The 16,310-nt window shown below is 39.1% G+C and overlaps 3 protein-coding genes across 3 annotated transcripts; 1 reads left to right on the forward strand and 2 right to left on the reverse strand.

Annotated features, from left to right (window-relative positions):
* Positions 1-3,565: 3,565 nt before the first annotated feature.
* Positions 3,566-9,180, reverse strand: LOC141907030 (protoporphyrinogen oxidase-like). The gene is made up of 10 exons (XM_074796573.1): positions 9,043-9,180; positions 8,703-8,837; positions 8,514-8,622; positions 8,174-8,319; positions 7,597-7,747; positions 6,940-7,133; positions 5,949-6,122; positions 5,165-5,278; positions 4,496-4,645; positions 3,566-3,908 (listed from the first exon to the last, which is right to left on the reverse strand). Exons 1-10 carry the CDS (start codon positions 9,130-9,132, stop codon positions 3,717-3,719), a joined length of 1,455 nt encoding a protein of 484 aa, XP_074652674.1. The 5' UTR covers positions 9,133-9,180; the 3' UTR covers positions 3,566-3,716.
* Positions 9,181-9,511: 331 nt separating this feature from the next.
* On the reverse strand, positions 9,512-11,030 carry LOC141907171 (small ribosomal subunit protein eS25-like). The gene is made up of 4 exons (XM_074796744.1): positions 10,942-11,030; positions 10,609-10,698; positions 10,335-10,518; positions 9,512-9,651 (listed from the first exon to the last, which is right to left on the reverse strand). Exons 1-4 carry the CDS (start codon positions 10,942-10,944, stop codon positions 9,578-9,580), a joined length of 351 nt encoding a protein of 116 aa, XP_074652845.1. The 5' UTR covers positions 10,945-11,030; the 3' UTR covers positions 9,512-9,577.
* Positions 11,031-11,343: 313 nt separating this feature from the next.
* On the forward strand, positions 11,344-15,887 carry LOC141906901 (uncharacterized). The gene is made up of 2 exons (XM_074796370.1): positions 11,344-11,491; positions 11,828-15,887. The coding sequence occupies exon 2, from the start codon at positions 11,876-11,878 to the stop codon at positions 13,922-13,924; it is 2,049 nt and encodes a 682-aa protein (XP_074652471.1). The 5' UTR covers positions 11,344-11,491; positions 11,828-11,875; the 3' UTR covers positions 13,925-15,887.
* The last annotated feature ends 423 nt before the right edge of the window (positions 15,888-16,310 follow it).

A 16,310-nucleotide genomic window follows, 5' to 3' on the forward strand; every position in this document is an offset into this window, starting at 1 on the left:
TTCAGTTACCTTTTCGCGTGCGTTCGATGTTTATCGCGTTTTTCCGACAATAAACCACAGATTCGACGACTATTGAATTCAGGTTTGTGAATTCACGCTTTGATAATTCGGGACAATGAATGACAGTGTGAGATAGAGACAGGTTGCATCGATACTCACTCGTGATCTCGCTCGAAGTTTTATGAGTTAAGTGGGGTTAACTGCATTTTGACCCGACAAAATTGATTGTTTCATTTGTTGTAAGAAATTGAGCATTATTTTGTCGAATGGGATATTTTTCCTTTTAATTTGTTGTAAACGATTTCGTAGGTCCTTCAGATCTTCACTGGACCAGCAGTAAACGATACTAATTATTACTTAAAAGTGATTTACATTATAAAACTGTCGAGATTTTCAAATTGAATCAATACCAATATTGCCATCTTCAGAAATACTCAAGCACCTGTTTCAGCATTCCTGGATCTGACTACGAGGATAAAGTTATAATTTTGAATGAAATACAATAGCTCAAAGGAAACATTTCAGACTCTTTTTATACTTAGTGTGCAGGGATTTTATATTAACTTTACAACACGGACTCAGAATGTTTTATCCATGGTTATAATGAGGACAACATCAGTATTCCTGAAGTTGACTATTAAGGATAAAGTCTAAACGTTGAATAAACTACACTTCTTCAAGGAGATCATTTCAAACTATTTTTATTCTTTTGCATGGATTTTATATCATCTTAACAACTCAACACTGTGAAGAGTGTTTCATTATTGGATGTTCAGAATCTTTTTCTCAGACAAAATTAGCGGCAGCTCCGCACAGTTTACTGAAGCCAGTGGTCCTGGTGCTGTCTGGAGAATGAACAGGAAATGTCCCGGGTTCGAACCCTGTTATTACTGACACTGATTCAGAGAATTCCTAATGCTGGATAGAGGATGGACAGGGGTGTCCCGAGTTTGAACCCAGTAATTACTGATACTTACTCAGAGTGGTCCTGATGCTGAATAGAGGATGTACAGGGGTGTCCCGAGTTCGAAGCAAGGAATTACTGGCACTGATTCAGAGTGGTCCTGATACTGAATAGAGGATGCACAGGGGTGTCCCGAGTTCGAACCCAGTAATTACTGACACTGATTCAGAGTGGTCCTGATGCTGAATAGAGGATGTACAGGGGTGTCCCGGGTTCGAACCCAGTAATTACTGATACTTATTCAGAGTGTGGTCCTGATGCTGAATAGAAGATGAACAGGGGTGTCCCGGGTTCGAACCCAGTAATTACTGATACTTATTCAGAGTGGTACTGATGCTGAATAGAGGATGTACAGGGGTGTCCCGGGTTCGAACCAAGTAATAACTGATACTGATTCCGAGTGGTCCTGATGCTGAATAGAGGATGTACAGGGGTGTCGGGTTCGAACCCAGTAATTTCTGTGAACTGATGTGAGGACAGCTTTACCCTATTGTCTACGATCCTGCTTGGGAGAAATAGTGTAACCACACGATATGTTGACGACTAAAAAGCACTATTTCGTTTATTATTAAAATTACGTATATTATTAATTATGTGGAATATGGAATGCAAAACGAGGTAAATTAGTAGTTCATATGTGATAAATATAGGTTAGATTTAGGACTGAGTTTGTGGTTACATTTTGAAATAAAAAGGGTATTCTGAAATCATTTTCCCCATGAGTCCAAGTTATTTCGTTTGAGAATAAATTGATTTTTTTCTTTCTGAGTATGGGCTTCACTAGGGATTGAGATTGAGATTGAGATTGAGATTGAACTAGACTAGATCCTCTTTCCTTTATCGGAATTCCAGATGGTCGCTACGCACTATAAGTAATCGAAAAAATGCCTGACTTGTTTCTAGGTTGTTGACACCTAATCGATCAATATTCTACTGTTAACATCTGGTTCGTTAAGTCCTGCTGATTTTAATACGTTGTCTATCGCATTTTTTCACTCGGATGTTGAAGTTCTTTCGTTTTTCGAGCTCTTTTCGGTCAAGGGTTGATTCAGTATGATTTTGAATCTATATTTTGCGTAGTCGATTCATCTCTAAATTGAGAAAATAGTCAGGTAGAACAAGGCACATTTTTACAAGATGATTTTAAACAAAGAGCACATAATTCTTCAAGATGTTTTTCTTTTGAAAATTACAGCAAAAAAAGCAGATTTTCAAAATTTCAGAATGCCCTTTTTGCCTTTTCGTGCTAACCCTCGACAGTGTCCCTGGATCCGCCCCTGCCACCGGGTGGTCGTCCCCATTGTTCCTGGACGCTGAGAAGTGACAACCCTTCGTAGGATTCTACGATTGATAAATATTAACACTTCTTGAATGGGAAATACAAATCACGATTCAAAGCTTAGAATACTTTTGAACTATTGTTATATTTGCCATCTTTTGTTAAGAACAATGTTTGTAAATGTGTACTTTTTGAATGAATGAATAAATTTCCTCAAATGTATAATACATAGTTACATAAATAATTAGTATACATAATTACTGAATCTATACATTCAAGCAGGATATTCCCTATGCTCTGCGCAAATTGTTTTTTTGTGGGCAATAAAATATGAATGAACGAAAGAAATACCATGACTGAACTGTGGTAACTATTTTCACCACTATGAAATGAATGCCGCCGTTTCTTTTTCAGACCCGTTATCAATCTGAAAACGGACGACATCGAGATGACGCGATGGTCACCAGTCAACGAAAGATAGAAATGACGTGTTTATAATTCTTTTATTCCGATTCTCCATTCGATAAATGGCACCCAGAAAGAAAACTTATTTGAAAATATTACCTTTTGGAAATACAAGAGAACGAGCTTATGAATTTAAATGTTTTGCTGTCAGTTGATTATTTTTCATTTTCCTGTAAAATTCCAGGGTAACTTGACTTTTTAAGAGAGGGAGCGCTCCCCATGGATCCTGCGCTGGAACGGCCCAGCAGTAAAGGATAACTCAATCAACAATCCTCCGCTAACAATTTACGTAAGTCCCAGTCTTCATCAGAATCCTTGCCAAAATAAAGTGCCCAAATCGGATTGATATTTCTTCCTTTGAGCAGTTTATTGTCATAGAATTCGTTAGAATCTTAAACAAAAACACTTAAAACAGGTCAAGATAACATTTCGATGTATACATTGAAACACTCATGAACTCTCGTCCTCTCATCACACACCTCGTCGAAGGGAAGGTCTATAAATCCATGTAATGAAAAGCAAATAAGACGTCATTCTAAAAAAGATTTCATTGGTTACATTTATTTCTTTGATAAAACATCACTTCATTCGATACAATAAATTGAGCATAAGGCAATATTAATTTCTCAAGAACCACTGTTCTGTAGAACGATAAACACACTCAAACGTGGTGAACGGATAATAAGATAAAAACCCACTATCTACAGATTAAAAGAATTTAAAAACAAGAATTTATTAATTCAATCTAAAATATATAGAATACACGACGTTGCGATCACACCCGACGATGATCTCTAGTCTGAGATCGAAACGTCATGTATTTTATATATTTTAGATTGAATAAATAAATTCTTGTTTTTAAATTCTTTTAATCTGTGTGGGTTTATTATCTTATCACTGTTCTATGTAGAACTATGGTTCAGTTGATCCTCTAGAACCAAGATTTTATGTAGAACTATGGTTCAGAGGGATCCACGGTTCTTTCATCAATTTACGTTGATCTCCGATTTATTGTGAATCGCCGCTATTGGTTTCAATATATTTCTCAACCTCGTCTCTACTCGATAGGATACAGTCGTTAACTCCGACTCCTGTGTACGACGAGCCCAACAAACTCAACGGTAAATCATTATCCTTCACGTAACTAAACGCATCGTCCAGTATCACAGAATGTCCAACATTATACTGAGCTATACAATCCTACAACGTAATTATATGATAAATTATTACTTAAAAGCGCTTTATATTATAAATCCGTCAAAACTCTAAAGATTTTGAAAAACTCTAAAGCTACTAAAGATTTTGAAATTCAATCAATACCAATATTGCCATCTTCAGAAATACTCAAGCACCTGTTTCAGTATTCCTGAAGATGACTATTAGGATAAAGGTACAACGTTGAATCAACTACAATAGCTCAAAGGAAACATTTCAAACTCTTTTTATTGTTAGTGTGCAGGGATTTTATATCAACTTTACAACCCGGACTCAGAATGTTTTATCCATGGTTATAATGAGGACAACATCAGTATTCCTGAAGTTGACCATTAAGGATAAAGTCTAAACGTTGAATAAAATACACTTCTTCAAGGAGATCATTTCAAACTATTTTTATTCTTGTGCATGGATTTTATATTATCTTTACAACTCAAGACTGTGAAGAGCGTTTCAATATTCGCTGTACAGAATATTTTTCTGAATGGAAATCTAAATCTGAATGGAATTTCAAAATGGAAAATATATTTTCGAACTGATGAAAAAAGAGAATGGTTTTGATGAATTTATACCTTGTTGATGGTGACTTGAACATTGAGTGGATCTTTATCAATTCCCAGTTGATTATTCAATTCCTGTAGAGCTAATTGTTCTAAATGTTGACTAGAAACTTGATCGGGATCGCCGAAAAATTCTTCAAACCACGAACCTCCCATCATTACCTGAAAATTAAAACAAGTCTCAAGTTTGATCGAGGACACAATTTAGTAGTGAATATGATCAAAGTGGATCTAGGGACCTTCCCACTGAGGTTGCCCTTCTTTTTGTCAAGACAGATATAGTTAAAACCATTGAATCTGATCCACGCGGAATTTGCATCTTTTACGGTGGATTTCCTAAAAAATATCTTAACACCGACGGTGGGATTTATATCTGAGAAATGTATTTTCTTTCTTCTTCTGAACCTTGGCATTCCAATTTTCCAAGGGCCACCCTCGATACGTCTATGTCGGCAACAGTCGAAGTAGTCTTTGAACCCGCAGCTGTCAAGATGATGGATCTATGTAATTACTTGACTATACATAACGTAGTTTATATTATGGGAAAATAAAGTCAGTTGTCTTATGATGTTGATTCAGTAAAGACGTGTTCCCCGCCGGTTTTACTAATCTTATCTTACGGACCTGGTCCAAATAAGTGGCAGCGCAGCCCACAGTCTATCTGTTACTGTGGATACTTACAGTAAGCCTTGTTGACGGACGGTCAGTTCGATCGTGTTCAGGAAACAAACAAGAATCATAGATAACACCTAGAATATTTGAAGGTTCAATCGAGGGAACGAGATGTCCAAAACCCTGAAATACATCAAACACACATTCAGCGTTAAACATAACTCAACTGAATAGTAATGACGGGAGAGGGAGAGTGCCCACTTGTTTGCCATCTCACAGGATCAATAAATTATCTCTAGAGAATTCCAGTGCAGTCCGAGCCACAATAGGTCATTATATGAATAAGTTTGAGTAGGAAAATCTTTAGATATTTTTATGTGATAATGAGTGGCAATCCTCCATGTCAAGCACAGTCCAGGACATGTAATAACCATAGGCAATCAGCTCTTCCATGGCAAGCACAGTCCAGGGCATGTAATAACCATAGGCAATCAGCTCTTCCATGTCAAGCACAGTCCAGGGCATGTAATAACCATAGGCAATCAGCTCTTCCATGGCAAGCACAGTCCAGGGCATGTAATAACCATAGGCAATCAGCTCTTCCATGTCAAGCACAGTCCAGGGCATGTAATAACCATAGGCAATCAGCTCTTCCATGTCAAGCACAGTCCAGGGCATGTAATAACCATAGGCAATCAGCTCTTCCATGTCAAGCACAGTCCAGGGCATGTAATAACCATAGGCAATCAGCTCTTCCATGTCAAGCACAGTCCAGGGCATGTAATAATCAAAAAAGATTATGTGATGTTTCTTATTGAACTGGGGAAAGTATGAAACATCGGTAAAACAATACCTTGAACGGTAAAACCTCTCCATCATATTCGATATTCAATGTCGCCACGGTAACGAACGGTATTTTACTCAGAGTTCGACTCAAATCACTTTCCGGTAAAATCTTCGACAATATATTCGAAGGGACTGTTGAAAATAGATGCGCGCCTTCGAATTCACCTTTCGACGTCATCAACTAAAAATACAATTCAATTCCACAAATTTACAACAAATGTTTTTCTCCAGGGGCCAGTTGCACAGTCGTGACTTAAGTCCAAAAGTGGTCTTAAATCTTAAGACTTCTCTTAAATTATTGGATTGGCTATAGAACTAAGTTGGTCTTAGACTGGTCTTAAGTCTAAGCCATGACTATGCAACCGGCCCCCAGGGTTTTAAGAGATCATTAAATCAAGCATTCCCTGATATATCCCTCGGATTTTCACATGAGGAAAATTTCTTTGATTGAATTCCTTGTGCCACTAATCACCAACAAGAACAACAAGACACCAAAAATTCAAATTCCCTGATTGAATTATAAGATATCCTCAGTGAGGGCTGCTTCTGATCAAGAGGTTCCTTGTGCCACTCGTCACCAGCAAGAACAACAAGACACCAAAACAGTCAAATTCCCTGATTAAATTATAAGATATCCTCAGCGAGGGTTTTTTCTTGTCCAGGATCCAGTTCCACAGTTGTGAGTTAAGATTTAACTCTGAGTTTACTCATTGAAAATGAACTAATTCTAACTCAGAGTTAACTGTAACTCAGAACTGTGGAACTGAGTCCAGAGGTTCCTTGTGTCACTCATCACCAGCAAGAACAACAAGTCATCAAAAATAGATAGAACTCAATCAAATTTGATTAGAGTTCTATGAAAAATCCAAGTTCCCTGACTTTTCCCCTGGTTTTTATTAAGAAGAGTCAAAACTGGGAATAAATCTAGAATTCCCTGATTTACGGTGATCTTAACGAACTCTGATCACTTCGAAAGATAAGTTTTCAATCGATCTTACTTTGACAGTTTTAGTGTCGTCGTTGAAGGTGATATTTCTACACGGAGCTTCAGTAACAATCTCAACGTTAGAATCGCGTAAACTTTCCGCGATCGTTTCGCTTAATTGTTGAATTCCATTCTTTAATGACCAAACGGACCACATTTCCTTCCTGGATCGAATCACCAATTCACTACGACTGGAACATTGCGGACCTACAAACAGAAGTTGTAGATTTTGTGGTTTCAAAATGATAAATTCTTTCGTATAATTTAATTGGAATTGTTGGATTTATTTAAAGAAGTAGTAGATTTCATCATAATTCATCACATATCTCATACCAGACACGGGTTTGGGAACAACGGCTAGGTACTAGACTATTGGTCCCCTAGAACCATTTACTACTGAATTCTAATCATATGGACTCAGTTCCACAGTTGTGAGTTATAGTTAACTCTGAGTTAAAATTAGTTAACTCAGAGTTAAGTTCCACAGTTCTGAGTTATAGTTAACTCTGAGTTAGAATTAGTTAACTCAGAGTTAAATGTTAACTCACAACTGTGGAACTGGATCCTGGGGCCGGTTTTATAGACTGGTATTGCCCTTAACGCGGAGCTAACTCTCAATTGATAATGAATTGTGTAGAGATGTATGAAACCTTTTCACTCAAATTGTCACCTGCTTTTCTCGATTTGATCATCCCTCTGAACACGGAACCGTGAAGTTGCTCGTGTTCAAATAGAGTCGGAGCTACAGATTTAATACTTAAATTACGAATATCACCGGCATAAATTCCTCTAAACACTGCATCAGCCGCAAACTCAGCCAACTGAAATAAATAGAAATAACAAACCTGCGATGAACTCTGGTAATGGATTCAGGTTTAGTTAATTACTCTGGACCCAGTAACTCAAAACTGTGGGCTCCGCAATGAATTACACTGTCAAGACTTTAAGACCAGTCCAACAGATAGCACGGATTTGACTACATAATGGCTATGTCCCTTTCTAAGACCATCTTAGTTCCAAAGCGTACGTAACAACTTTAGACTCAGGAATTAAGGCCACTTCTAACTCAGTCACATTGGGACTACCCTAACATCATCTTGGTTCAGTTGCTTGAGAACAAGTCTAATGATTTTTGACACCCTTTTGGAATGTGCAACTGGTTCCTGCATCCTAATCATTGGTGGTAAATTGTGAAAAAGTCCGGTTACTGACCAGATTCAAGTGAAACGATTTTCTTTGTTTCTCACCTCAGAACCAACTCTACGAGAAATGAAATTATACACAGAATCATCGCTCAATGGTGGATCAGGAGCTGGGATGTTTCGTTCCTTCAGTATATTCCAGATTAAAGCCTGACTGAACGGTGCATTCGTTCGGAATAGATTAAAGAATCCTAGAAAATGAAATCCATACATATATCAATGTTGTTTTCAATCTTTTAAATAATAGTAATAATTGTATCATCTATTCATCCAGACTGAAATGTTTCTAACTCTAGTATTTTAAATAAACATTATAGTCTTTCAACAATTGTCGGATTTCATATTTTCATCAGAATGACACTAGGAATGGATTTGTGGCACGTACCATTGGGCATTTTATTAATTTGACCCTTGGCGTAAACATATCTGTTTTGAGCAGCTTCATGTCTGTTAGATATGGCGAGAATTGACGATTCTAAACCCAATTCATCAGCCTGAAACAAAAAAGAACAATTAGAGTTGGAAAATGATCAATAATTGAGGGGTATAATTAATGACTGGTTGAATTAGTCACCAGTTCTATAGTGTTGACCCCTGGTTTTCCGTAAGCCCGAAGACTTCTTGGCCCTCGTTCAAATATCGCTCCATTATCAGTTTTAACTGACTCCATCCAACCTCCTAGACGATCACTACCTTCTATTAATACTATCTGAAATAGATAAGAACGCCGGGTTAATTAGTAGCCGCAAGCTTCGGACACCGATACGTGCTGCCACCTACACGCAACCTGCGGCATGCACGCACGACCACGTCAGGTGCTGCTATCTGCGCACAGCCAGTGGCATGCGACTTTTTTAATCGGCAAAATGAAAACGTGAATAAAATGTTAATTTATAAATATCTGAGGCACTGACCTGACTAAATAGTGAGCCAGAAAACTTGCTGAGATAATGAGCGGCTGAAAGTCCAGCGATTCCACCGCCGAGAACGATTGCTTTAGACATAGTTCAAGCTATAATACATGAACCTATATATTGACCATAGTAATCTACCGGGGCACCACCTACAGTGAAAATTATACACTTAAACATTATAGTTCATGCGCTAATCACTTCTCAAGCAACAGTCTCCTTGCAAAAATTGATACCTTCACAAAAAATAGATATTTCCAAGACACCAAAAACACAATATCCTCATCACCAGAATAACCATCACTCTTCAAGTTACATATCAAAAGAATTCCTCTTGCAAAGAGAAAGATTGCGCTCTCCAAGCGTCAAACATTAGTCTAGGGTCATCTTGATCCTCGCATTGAGACTGGAGACCGACTACAGCAAAACTGTCACTCAAAGAATTTAAATAACGACAAAAATAATAAAATAGTTTTTTTACACTTGTGTTTTTCTTATTATTTTATTTTGTACATAGAAATAGAATGTAACACATTTTTTATGTAGCTTCAGTTTTAGTCGTTCTTGTGTAGATGATCTGAGCTCGGTGTTTATCGACCAATCGGATTAAACCTACAAAAACACAAACAATCTGGGTGAAACAGCGAGAAATATTTAATTTTCAAACAACTGCTTTTGATTCATTTGGTAAAATGAAATCTGCATAAGAAAGAAAATAAGTACTAAATGCATCATCATAACAAGTTGAAGGAAATATTTCAGACCTAACTAATCGTCCTCAATACCCATTCGCTATACACTCGTAGCCCAAAATTTCCCCTTAATTCATTTTCACTTATTTGTCTTTGATAATGAGCGACTATTTTTAGGATCATCACTGGTGCCAGTTGATCCCAGTTATGGTAAGTCCACGCTGATCCTAGGGAAACTAGCCTCTAGGGAAACTAGCTGTGGCATGGCGGATAAGGTGTTTGACTCACAACTGAGAGGTTGAGGGTTCGAATCCTAGTGAAACCATGCATTCAGGCAGGACACATATCAGTACTTGTCGACTCACTGATTTAACAACAAGTCCGTACCTGGCAAAAATCTTCAGCATGTTGAAGTTGGCCAGTAATAGGTAGAACTAGAACTAGAACTGAAGAGGGGCTCAAAATTCGCAATTTCTTCCAGAAAATTCTCAACAATTCTCAAAGATTAGTATACAGGATTTTGAGATGAGACCGGAAGCAATCTAAGGATTCACAAGTTTTTTGAGGCTGGGAGCAAGTACGACTTGATATACTTATAATAACCTTTAGATTGTAGTTCTTTCAGAGCAGCTCTCGCTAATGATCCGCGAATCTTCAATCTTTCAGAGACGACAGACGGAGTTATCAATTTATAACTGGGAACTTCCTTGTACAGTTTATCGTAGGTACCCTTATCGAAGAGAACCAAGTTGTTCAACTTATCGCGAACTTTTCCCTTAGACCACTTCTACAAAATCAAAAAGGGAGACAATGTTTTAGGAACAAGCTATAGTTAGAACAAGGCAAAAACCTTATCAGTTGCAATGATCGAACTAACCTTCTTCTTAGCCTTTCCGCCGGACCCTTCCTTCTTCTTGGCCGGTACTTTCGAGGTCTTACCCCCTTTCGGGTCCTTGCCTTTCGGTGGCTAAAAAACAGACACGAGAAATAACTAAAAGTTCAATAAAGCGATAGCAGGTGGCGCCACCGTCTCAGTCGAAAAACACCTCGATTAAACCCTTAAATTCACCAGGAAATCAGGGCTGTATCGGGTTTACATCACGGATAGTTAATAGAATATATACAGAAGTATTGTCTAAACTTCATTTAGCGATAATTAAACAGTTATTTTAGGAATAAAGCACTAATGAACGTGTTAATTTCGACCTACCATGCTGCGAGTTCAATTACTGTGAAAAAGAGGCTCTACACGTGACGTCACTGGATAGATGATAAAACACAAACTCGCATATGAACCGATGATGTATTGAGTTAACGTAATTAATCCATTTAACTAAAACAATTTGAGAATATTTCTGAAAAGTGAATCAGAAGATCTATGAAAATTGAGAAATGTTTTGTTTTAGGAAATATTTACAGGTGTGACCATCGTGAAGATTTTCTCTACAACAAACACTTGTTTGAAGCAATTGATTAACTGTTAATTGTAATTAATCAATTCGATACTAATAAAAATCAACGATTATTATAATCTTAATCATGACGTAATCTTTTTTCTATTCGAAAGTAAGAAAATATCTAGCGGTGCTGCCATCGTGCGGATATTGTCTACATTAAGTGACGTTTCCATCCAATCAGAACCTGGTGCTGGTGCTGCTGCTGCTGCAGCTACAGGGAATGGATGAGGAAGGGTGAAAATACTGAACCATACACCCTTTACCACTCTGAAGCAATCTATGCACCCTTTACCACTGGATCGGGTAGGTTCAACTGACGCACGGCAAAACTTGTGGCGCCGGTTCAACTAACTGAGTCAGGCTCCAAAAAAAGTCCAACTAAAAAAAACCCATAAACGAGAAAAGTAATTAACTGCACTATGTATGTTATGTTTGCTTTTAGTTTTAAAATCAAAAAAATTCCTGAGCATTTAAATTTAAGAAATAACCTGATAACATGCATTACTTGTAGTGCATTTGGCTTTTCTTCAGCTTATTTTGATAAAAAAAAGAATTTAGGGCCTGAATACTGATTTTCTTTTTTGTGAATCTTGATTTGAAATTATAATCTCAATGTGACGATCTTCACTTTAATTTCAGAATAAATAGAGAGCGGAGAAAATAGTAAAAGGAGGAAGAGATTCGAGAATGATGAATCGTCACAACGGGACGACGCGGTCTGCTGCAGGTCCGAGCGGTGGTCAAGTGGAAGCGTTGTCATTAGAAACGAACAGACATCAGACGACTGTTGCTGGCTCCGTGCCTGATAATCCAGCGTCGATCTACTTCCCTACACCGGATACCGGCAATAATCCATCTTCATCGTCGGATACTACCGGGGTTTACTATCCTCCATTACCGATAGACCCGGCAGTGACGTCCGTTTACCCCTCGTTAGAATCCTCACAACCTCCTCCGCAAATCTGTTTACCTCCCTCCGTATCTCATCACCTCCCCTCGACCGCAGCGCCACCTACAACCGCCTGCTCTTACGATTCCGCTAAATATCTCGAGGATTATTTCAAGGTCATCGAATCGTTCCAAGGTAGCGGCGGCGGACAAAACTACAACAACGCGCCACCAGGGGGAGTTAGTAGTTCGGGTTATTACGTACCCCAGATCGTCGGTACATCGCCCCCTGGTGGTGAAACGAGAAATGAATCGAACACGGATAATTTGACCCCGAGTCGTGTAGCGCAGACGTTCAATAATATGTACGCGAGAGCGTTTTTAAACCAACCACACGGAACTAGTTCCGGTATTATAACTACTCCGTTATCGGATCACAGAGATAGTTCCGCTGGATCGGGCGATAGTTCCGCAGACGAGTCGGAGGATACTACCGCGGCTGTAGGTGGCGACACCGCTGCGGAATCGTCGGTCGTTATCGTTAAAATAGAGCGAGAGCTACAATCGGATAAATCTGAGTCCGAATTAGAAACGTTACAACCGGTTACCGCGGTTACGACGAGTTCGTCTCCGGTTGCCGCGACGACGACGGAATGCGTGATATCGGCGAGCGCCGGTAAACCGACGAGGTTCCTTCCTCCGAGAAAAAAACGTAATCTATCGGCAATTATAGACGAGGTCGACGACGAGGATGAAAGAGAGGAGAGAATAAACAGACGTAAACGAGGACGTCCGAAACGTTCGATTCAAAACATCGAACAAATTCACGTAACCGATGACGACGACGATGATGACGAGGATGAAATAGAGGCTGAAGAAGTCGCTATGGCGACCAAAAACAATAAATCGTCGTCGTCGGCGACAGGTGGCGGAGGGAAACGTAAGGGTAAACGTCGTTCCGTTAGAGGTACAAAAATATGCGAGAAATGTAACCGGAAGTTTGAGCGTAACGATACGTATCAGCGCCACCTATTGTTACACGATACTAAACTACTATACGGGTGTCACGTGTGCGGCGGGAAATACGAGAGACAGGAACATTTAACGAGACATCTACGCGTTCATTCCGGTGAGTTATACTGCTGCGACGTCTGCCATTCAACGTTCAGACAACAGAGACCGTTCCGCGATCACATGGCGAAATACCACGCCGAACGTCGACCGTTCATCTGTCACATTGCGGGCTGCACATTCCGCGCTCAAACTCCGTCGCAGGTCGAGAAACACAGCGAGATCCATAGCGATCAGAAACAATACCGCTGCGAGAAGTGCGGTCGCGATTTCGCGCAGATAAACGGCTTACGAAGTCATCAACGTAGTTGCTACGAGAAACGTCAATATTTGTGCGATTTTTGCGGCGCGAAATTCAACTTTTTAGGCAGTTTGAAATCGCATCGTTACATTCACACCGGCGAGAAGCCTCACCAGTGTCCCGAGTGCGACGCGAAATTCACCGATCATCGCAATTTGCGACGACATCGTCTGATCCACGAGAACGCGTTCCCCTACCCCTGCACGATCTGCGATAAGAAATTCAGACATTCGAATTCGTTAAAAGCTCACGTTAAAATGCATAAAGCGCCCTCTACATCGACGTCTGCGCCGGTATCGTCGGTTCAATCGAGTAGTTCGTCGTCGTCGGTACAGATGGCGCCGTCGGGTCCGGTGAGCGGACTATCGACTCAATGGGAACGTCCCGAGGCTCAATTAGTTCATGAATATATGTTAGCTTTACAACATCAAACGTCACACGTTAATCAACAAGTTTCGCAAGTATCACATGTCTGATCGATCTGTTTTACCACCTGTTAATAACCCACAGTCCCAGTTTCATGAGAAAGTTTAACTCAAATGTTTGGTTTGAATCGCTATATTGGTTACTTATGTGTTTATTGAAGGCATCAATACAAACTCATCCGTTTTAAGCTTTAACTTTTTTGTGAAACTGGACTCAGTTTTATAATGCTGTGAGATAAAAGCAGTTCATTATCCATGAATCCGGGGTTGCAGTCGCTGCTTACCGATAAATGGCAGATAAATACTGATGTATCAATGGACTTTTAATTGTCACTATGGCATTTATCCCCTGGTTTATTCTAACTAGCTTTCTAGCGACTGTAGCCCTGATGTTTACTCACAACAGCGTAACTGGAGCCAGTTCCCCAGTTGTAAGTTTTGAAACGAGTTTCGATGAGTTCATTCCCAGGAAATTCTAAACTCGCAACCGTGGAACCGGGTCGAAGGTTATAACAGATCAGTGAAAATCAGGAATTACGGATTTATTTAAGTGAAATTAATGAAAGTAAAGTTCTCTACATGATCCAGTCCCACAGTTGTGAGTTAGAGTTAACTCTGAGTTAAAATTAGTTCATTTTCAATGAGTCAAATCTTAACGCAGAACTGTGGAACTGGGTCCTGAGCCTTTTCTTGAAAAAAGTCAGGAAATTTTAGTTTGTGATGTTCTTGCTGGTGATGAGTGGCATGAATAGCTTCTCGAAACTGCCCTCACTCAGAATGTCAGTGTATTTTGAATCCTTGACCTGTAAGAATCATTGATTTATTCATTGTGCTATAATGTGCTTACCTCCAGCTTGGAGTACTCCAAGCCTCCAGTCATTTCCAGTGTTGTCAGTTAACTAACTCACCAACTGTGAAACTTGGTGCTTAGATTGTTTAGATTGCTGTAATCTAATGATTTTGAATGTTCTGTTTTGTTTTTATAAAGCGCTTTGCTCTGTTAATAACGCTAACGGCTTTTGCCAAACATTCCTCGTGTTTTAAGATTATTTAAGTATAAATAAGGCAGGATTCCTTTAATCGTAAAATCCTTGAATGAGTGAAAATAGATGTGATGATTTTGCTTTTAGATGTGATTTACGCTCAAGATTCTTCCTGTATTTTCCATGTCTTCCGTTTGTTATATTTAGAATCCATCATGGTTTCCATGTTCATGAAATATTCATTTAGGCGCGGTCAATTTAAGAAGATTTTCTTTAATTTACGCTTAACGTAAAATTCGACTTGGTTTTGATTATACGGTGAAACCTTGTTATAACGAACATCAGGGCTGGGTTTCATAGATGTGGAAGAAAAATAGTTACTGGGAACATTTTGAAATTCGTCAGTTATAACCATGGTTTCTCATTGTTACTATGGTGGTTGTTACCCAAATTGAGGATTTACCCCTTGGGATAACTTTGATACCCAGTCTATGAAACCGCGCCCAGGGGACCTTTAAATCTGTTTGTTATAACTGATACAGTGGAACCTCGTTACAACAAAATTCGGGCAAAAAGCTTTAACTCTTAAATTGATTTAGTTTCTTCATTAATTCAGTTTATCTTAAATCGATTTAGGCCTTAATCCTTTATGTGAAACTGGGCCCAGGAGACCAGAAAATCTGTTCATTATAACTGATTGTTCGTTACATCTAGTATGGTAGTTTCCAGTGTCAAATTAATTTGTCTCATGTTTTTATACGCAATTGTTTTGTTTCTGAGTTCGTTGTAACATAACGTTTCACTGTAATATACTTGTATTATATAAATGATAGGCACGAACATTTGCCTTCAGTGCCATAGTAAACCAGTGTGTCAATCATGTAATCATTACTCCGCCTCCTAGTGATAGTTGCTTCTAAAGTAGATCGAGAAGGAGTCTGCGGCAGGTGAATGTTGTTGATATATTATATGTTGTTAGTTAGTGTTGTTGCGGTCTCTTGTCAAACTCCATAAAATAAAATCTATCTGAAATCGTCATCTATAGATTGTATTTTGTTGGTGAGTCTGGAACGAACCTGGCGCATTGATCTTACTCAACAACACAATTTTATCTGTAGCCTGTAACCTGCACCCCTTCAGACAGTCAGCAGCCTGGACCCTGCACCCCTTCAGACAGTCAGCAGCCTGGACCCTGCTCCTCTATCAGACTGGACCCTGTACCCCTACATTGATGAACCACCCTTTTAGACATTGATAAGGATTGCCAACATTACAAAAGAAGTCACTTCTCTGTCCTTAGATGGTCGGTCAACTGATAGTACCGGTAAGGGGTCATTCATTTATTACGTACACATCAAGGGAGACGGGAGGTGTACTGTAATGCTTTATGTATATGAAAAAATGGCCGATTTTGTGTACAGAGGGGGAGGGGGGTGAAAAATTCAAATTTTATG

Source organism: Tubulanus polymorphus, chromosome 6 (assembly GCF_964204645.1).
Source record: "Tubulanus polymorphus chromosome 6, tnTubPoly1.2, whole genome shotgun sequence".
NCBI classification, from domain to species: domain Eukaryota; kingdom Metazoa; phylum Nemertea; class Palaeonemertea; order Tubulaniformes; family Tubulanidae; genus Tubulanus; species Tubulanus polymorphus.

Bases quoted from the DNA above. Each gene is read 5' to 3' on its own strand.
- LOC141907171 (XM_074796744.1), bottom strand. The intron at 10,519-10,608 runs GTTAGTTCGATC...TTGATTTTGTAG, and splicing joins GCGGAAAGGCTAAGAAGAAG to AAGTGGTCTAAGGGAAAAGT. The intron at 9,652-10,334 runs GTTATTATAAGT...GTGTTTTTGTAG, and splicing joins GAAAGAACTACAATCTAAAG to GTTTAATCCGATTGGTCGAT.
- LOC141906901 (XM_074796370.1), top strand. From the start codon at position 11,876: ATGATGAATCGTCACAACGGGACGACGCGGTCTGCTGCAGGTCCGAGC.
- LOC141907030 (XM_074796573.1), bottom strand. From the start codon at position 9,132: ATGTCTAAAGCAATCGTTCTCGGCGGTGGAATCGCTGGACTTTCAGCC. The intron at 8,320-8,513 runs GTACGTGCCACA...TTCATTTTCTAG, and splicing joins AATTAATAAAATGCCCAATG to GATTCTTTAATCTATTCCGA. The intron at 4,646-5,164 runs GTAAGTATCCAC...TTTAATTTTCAG, and splicing joins GTCCGTCAACAAGGCTTACT to GTAATGATGGGAGGTTCGTG.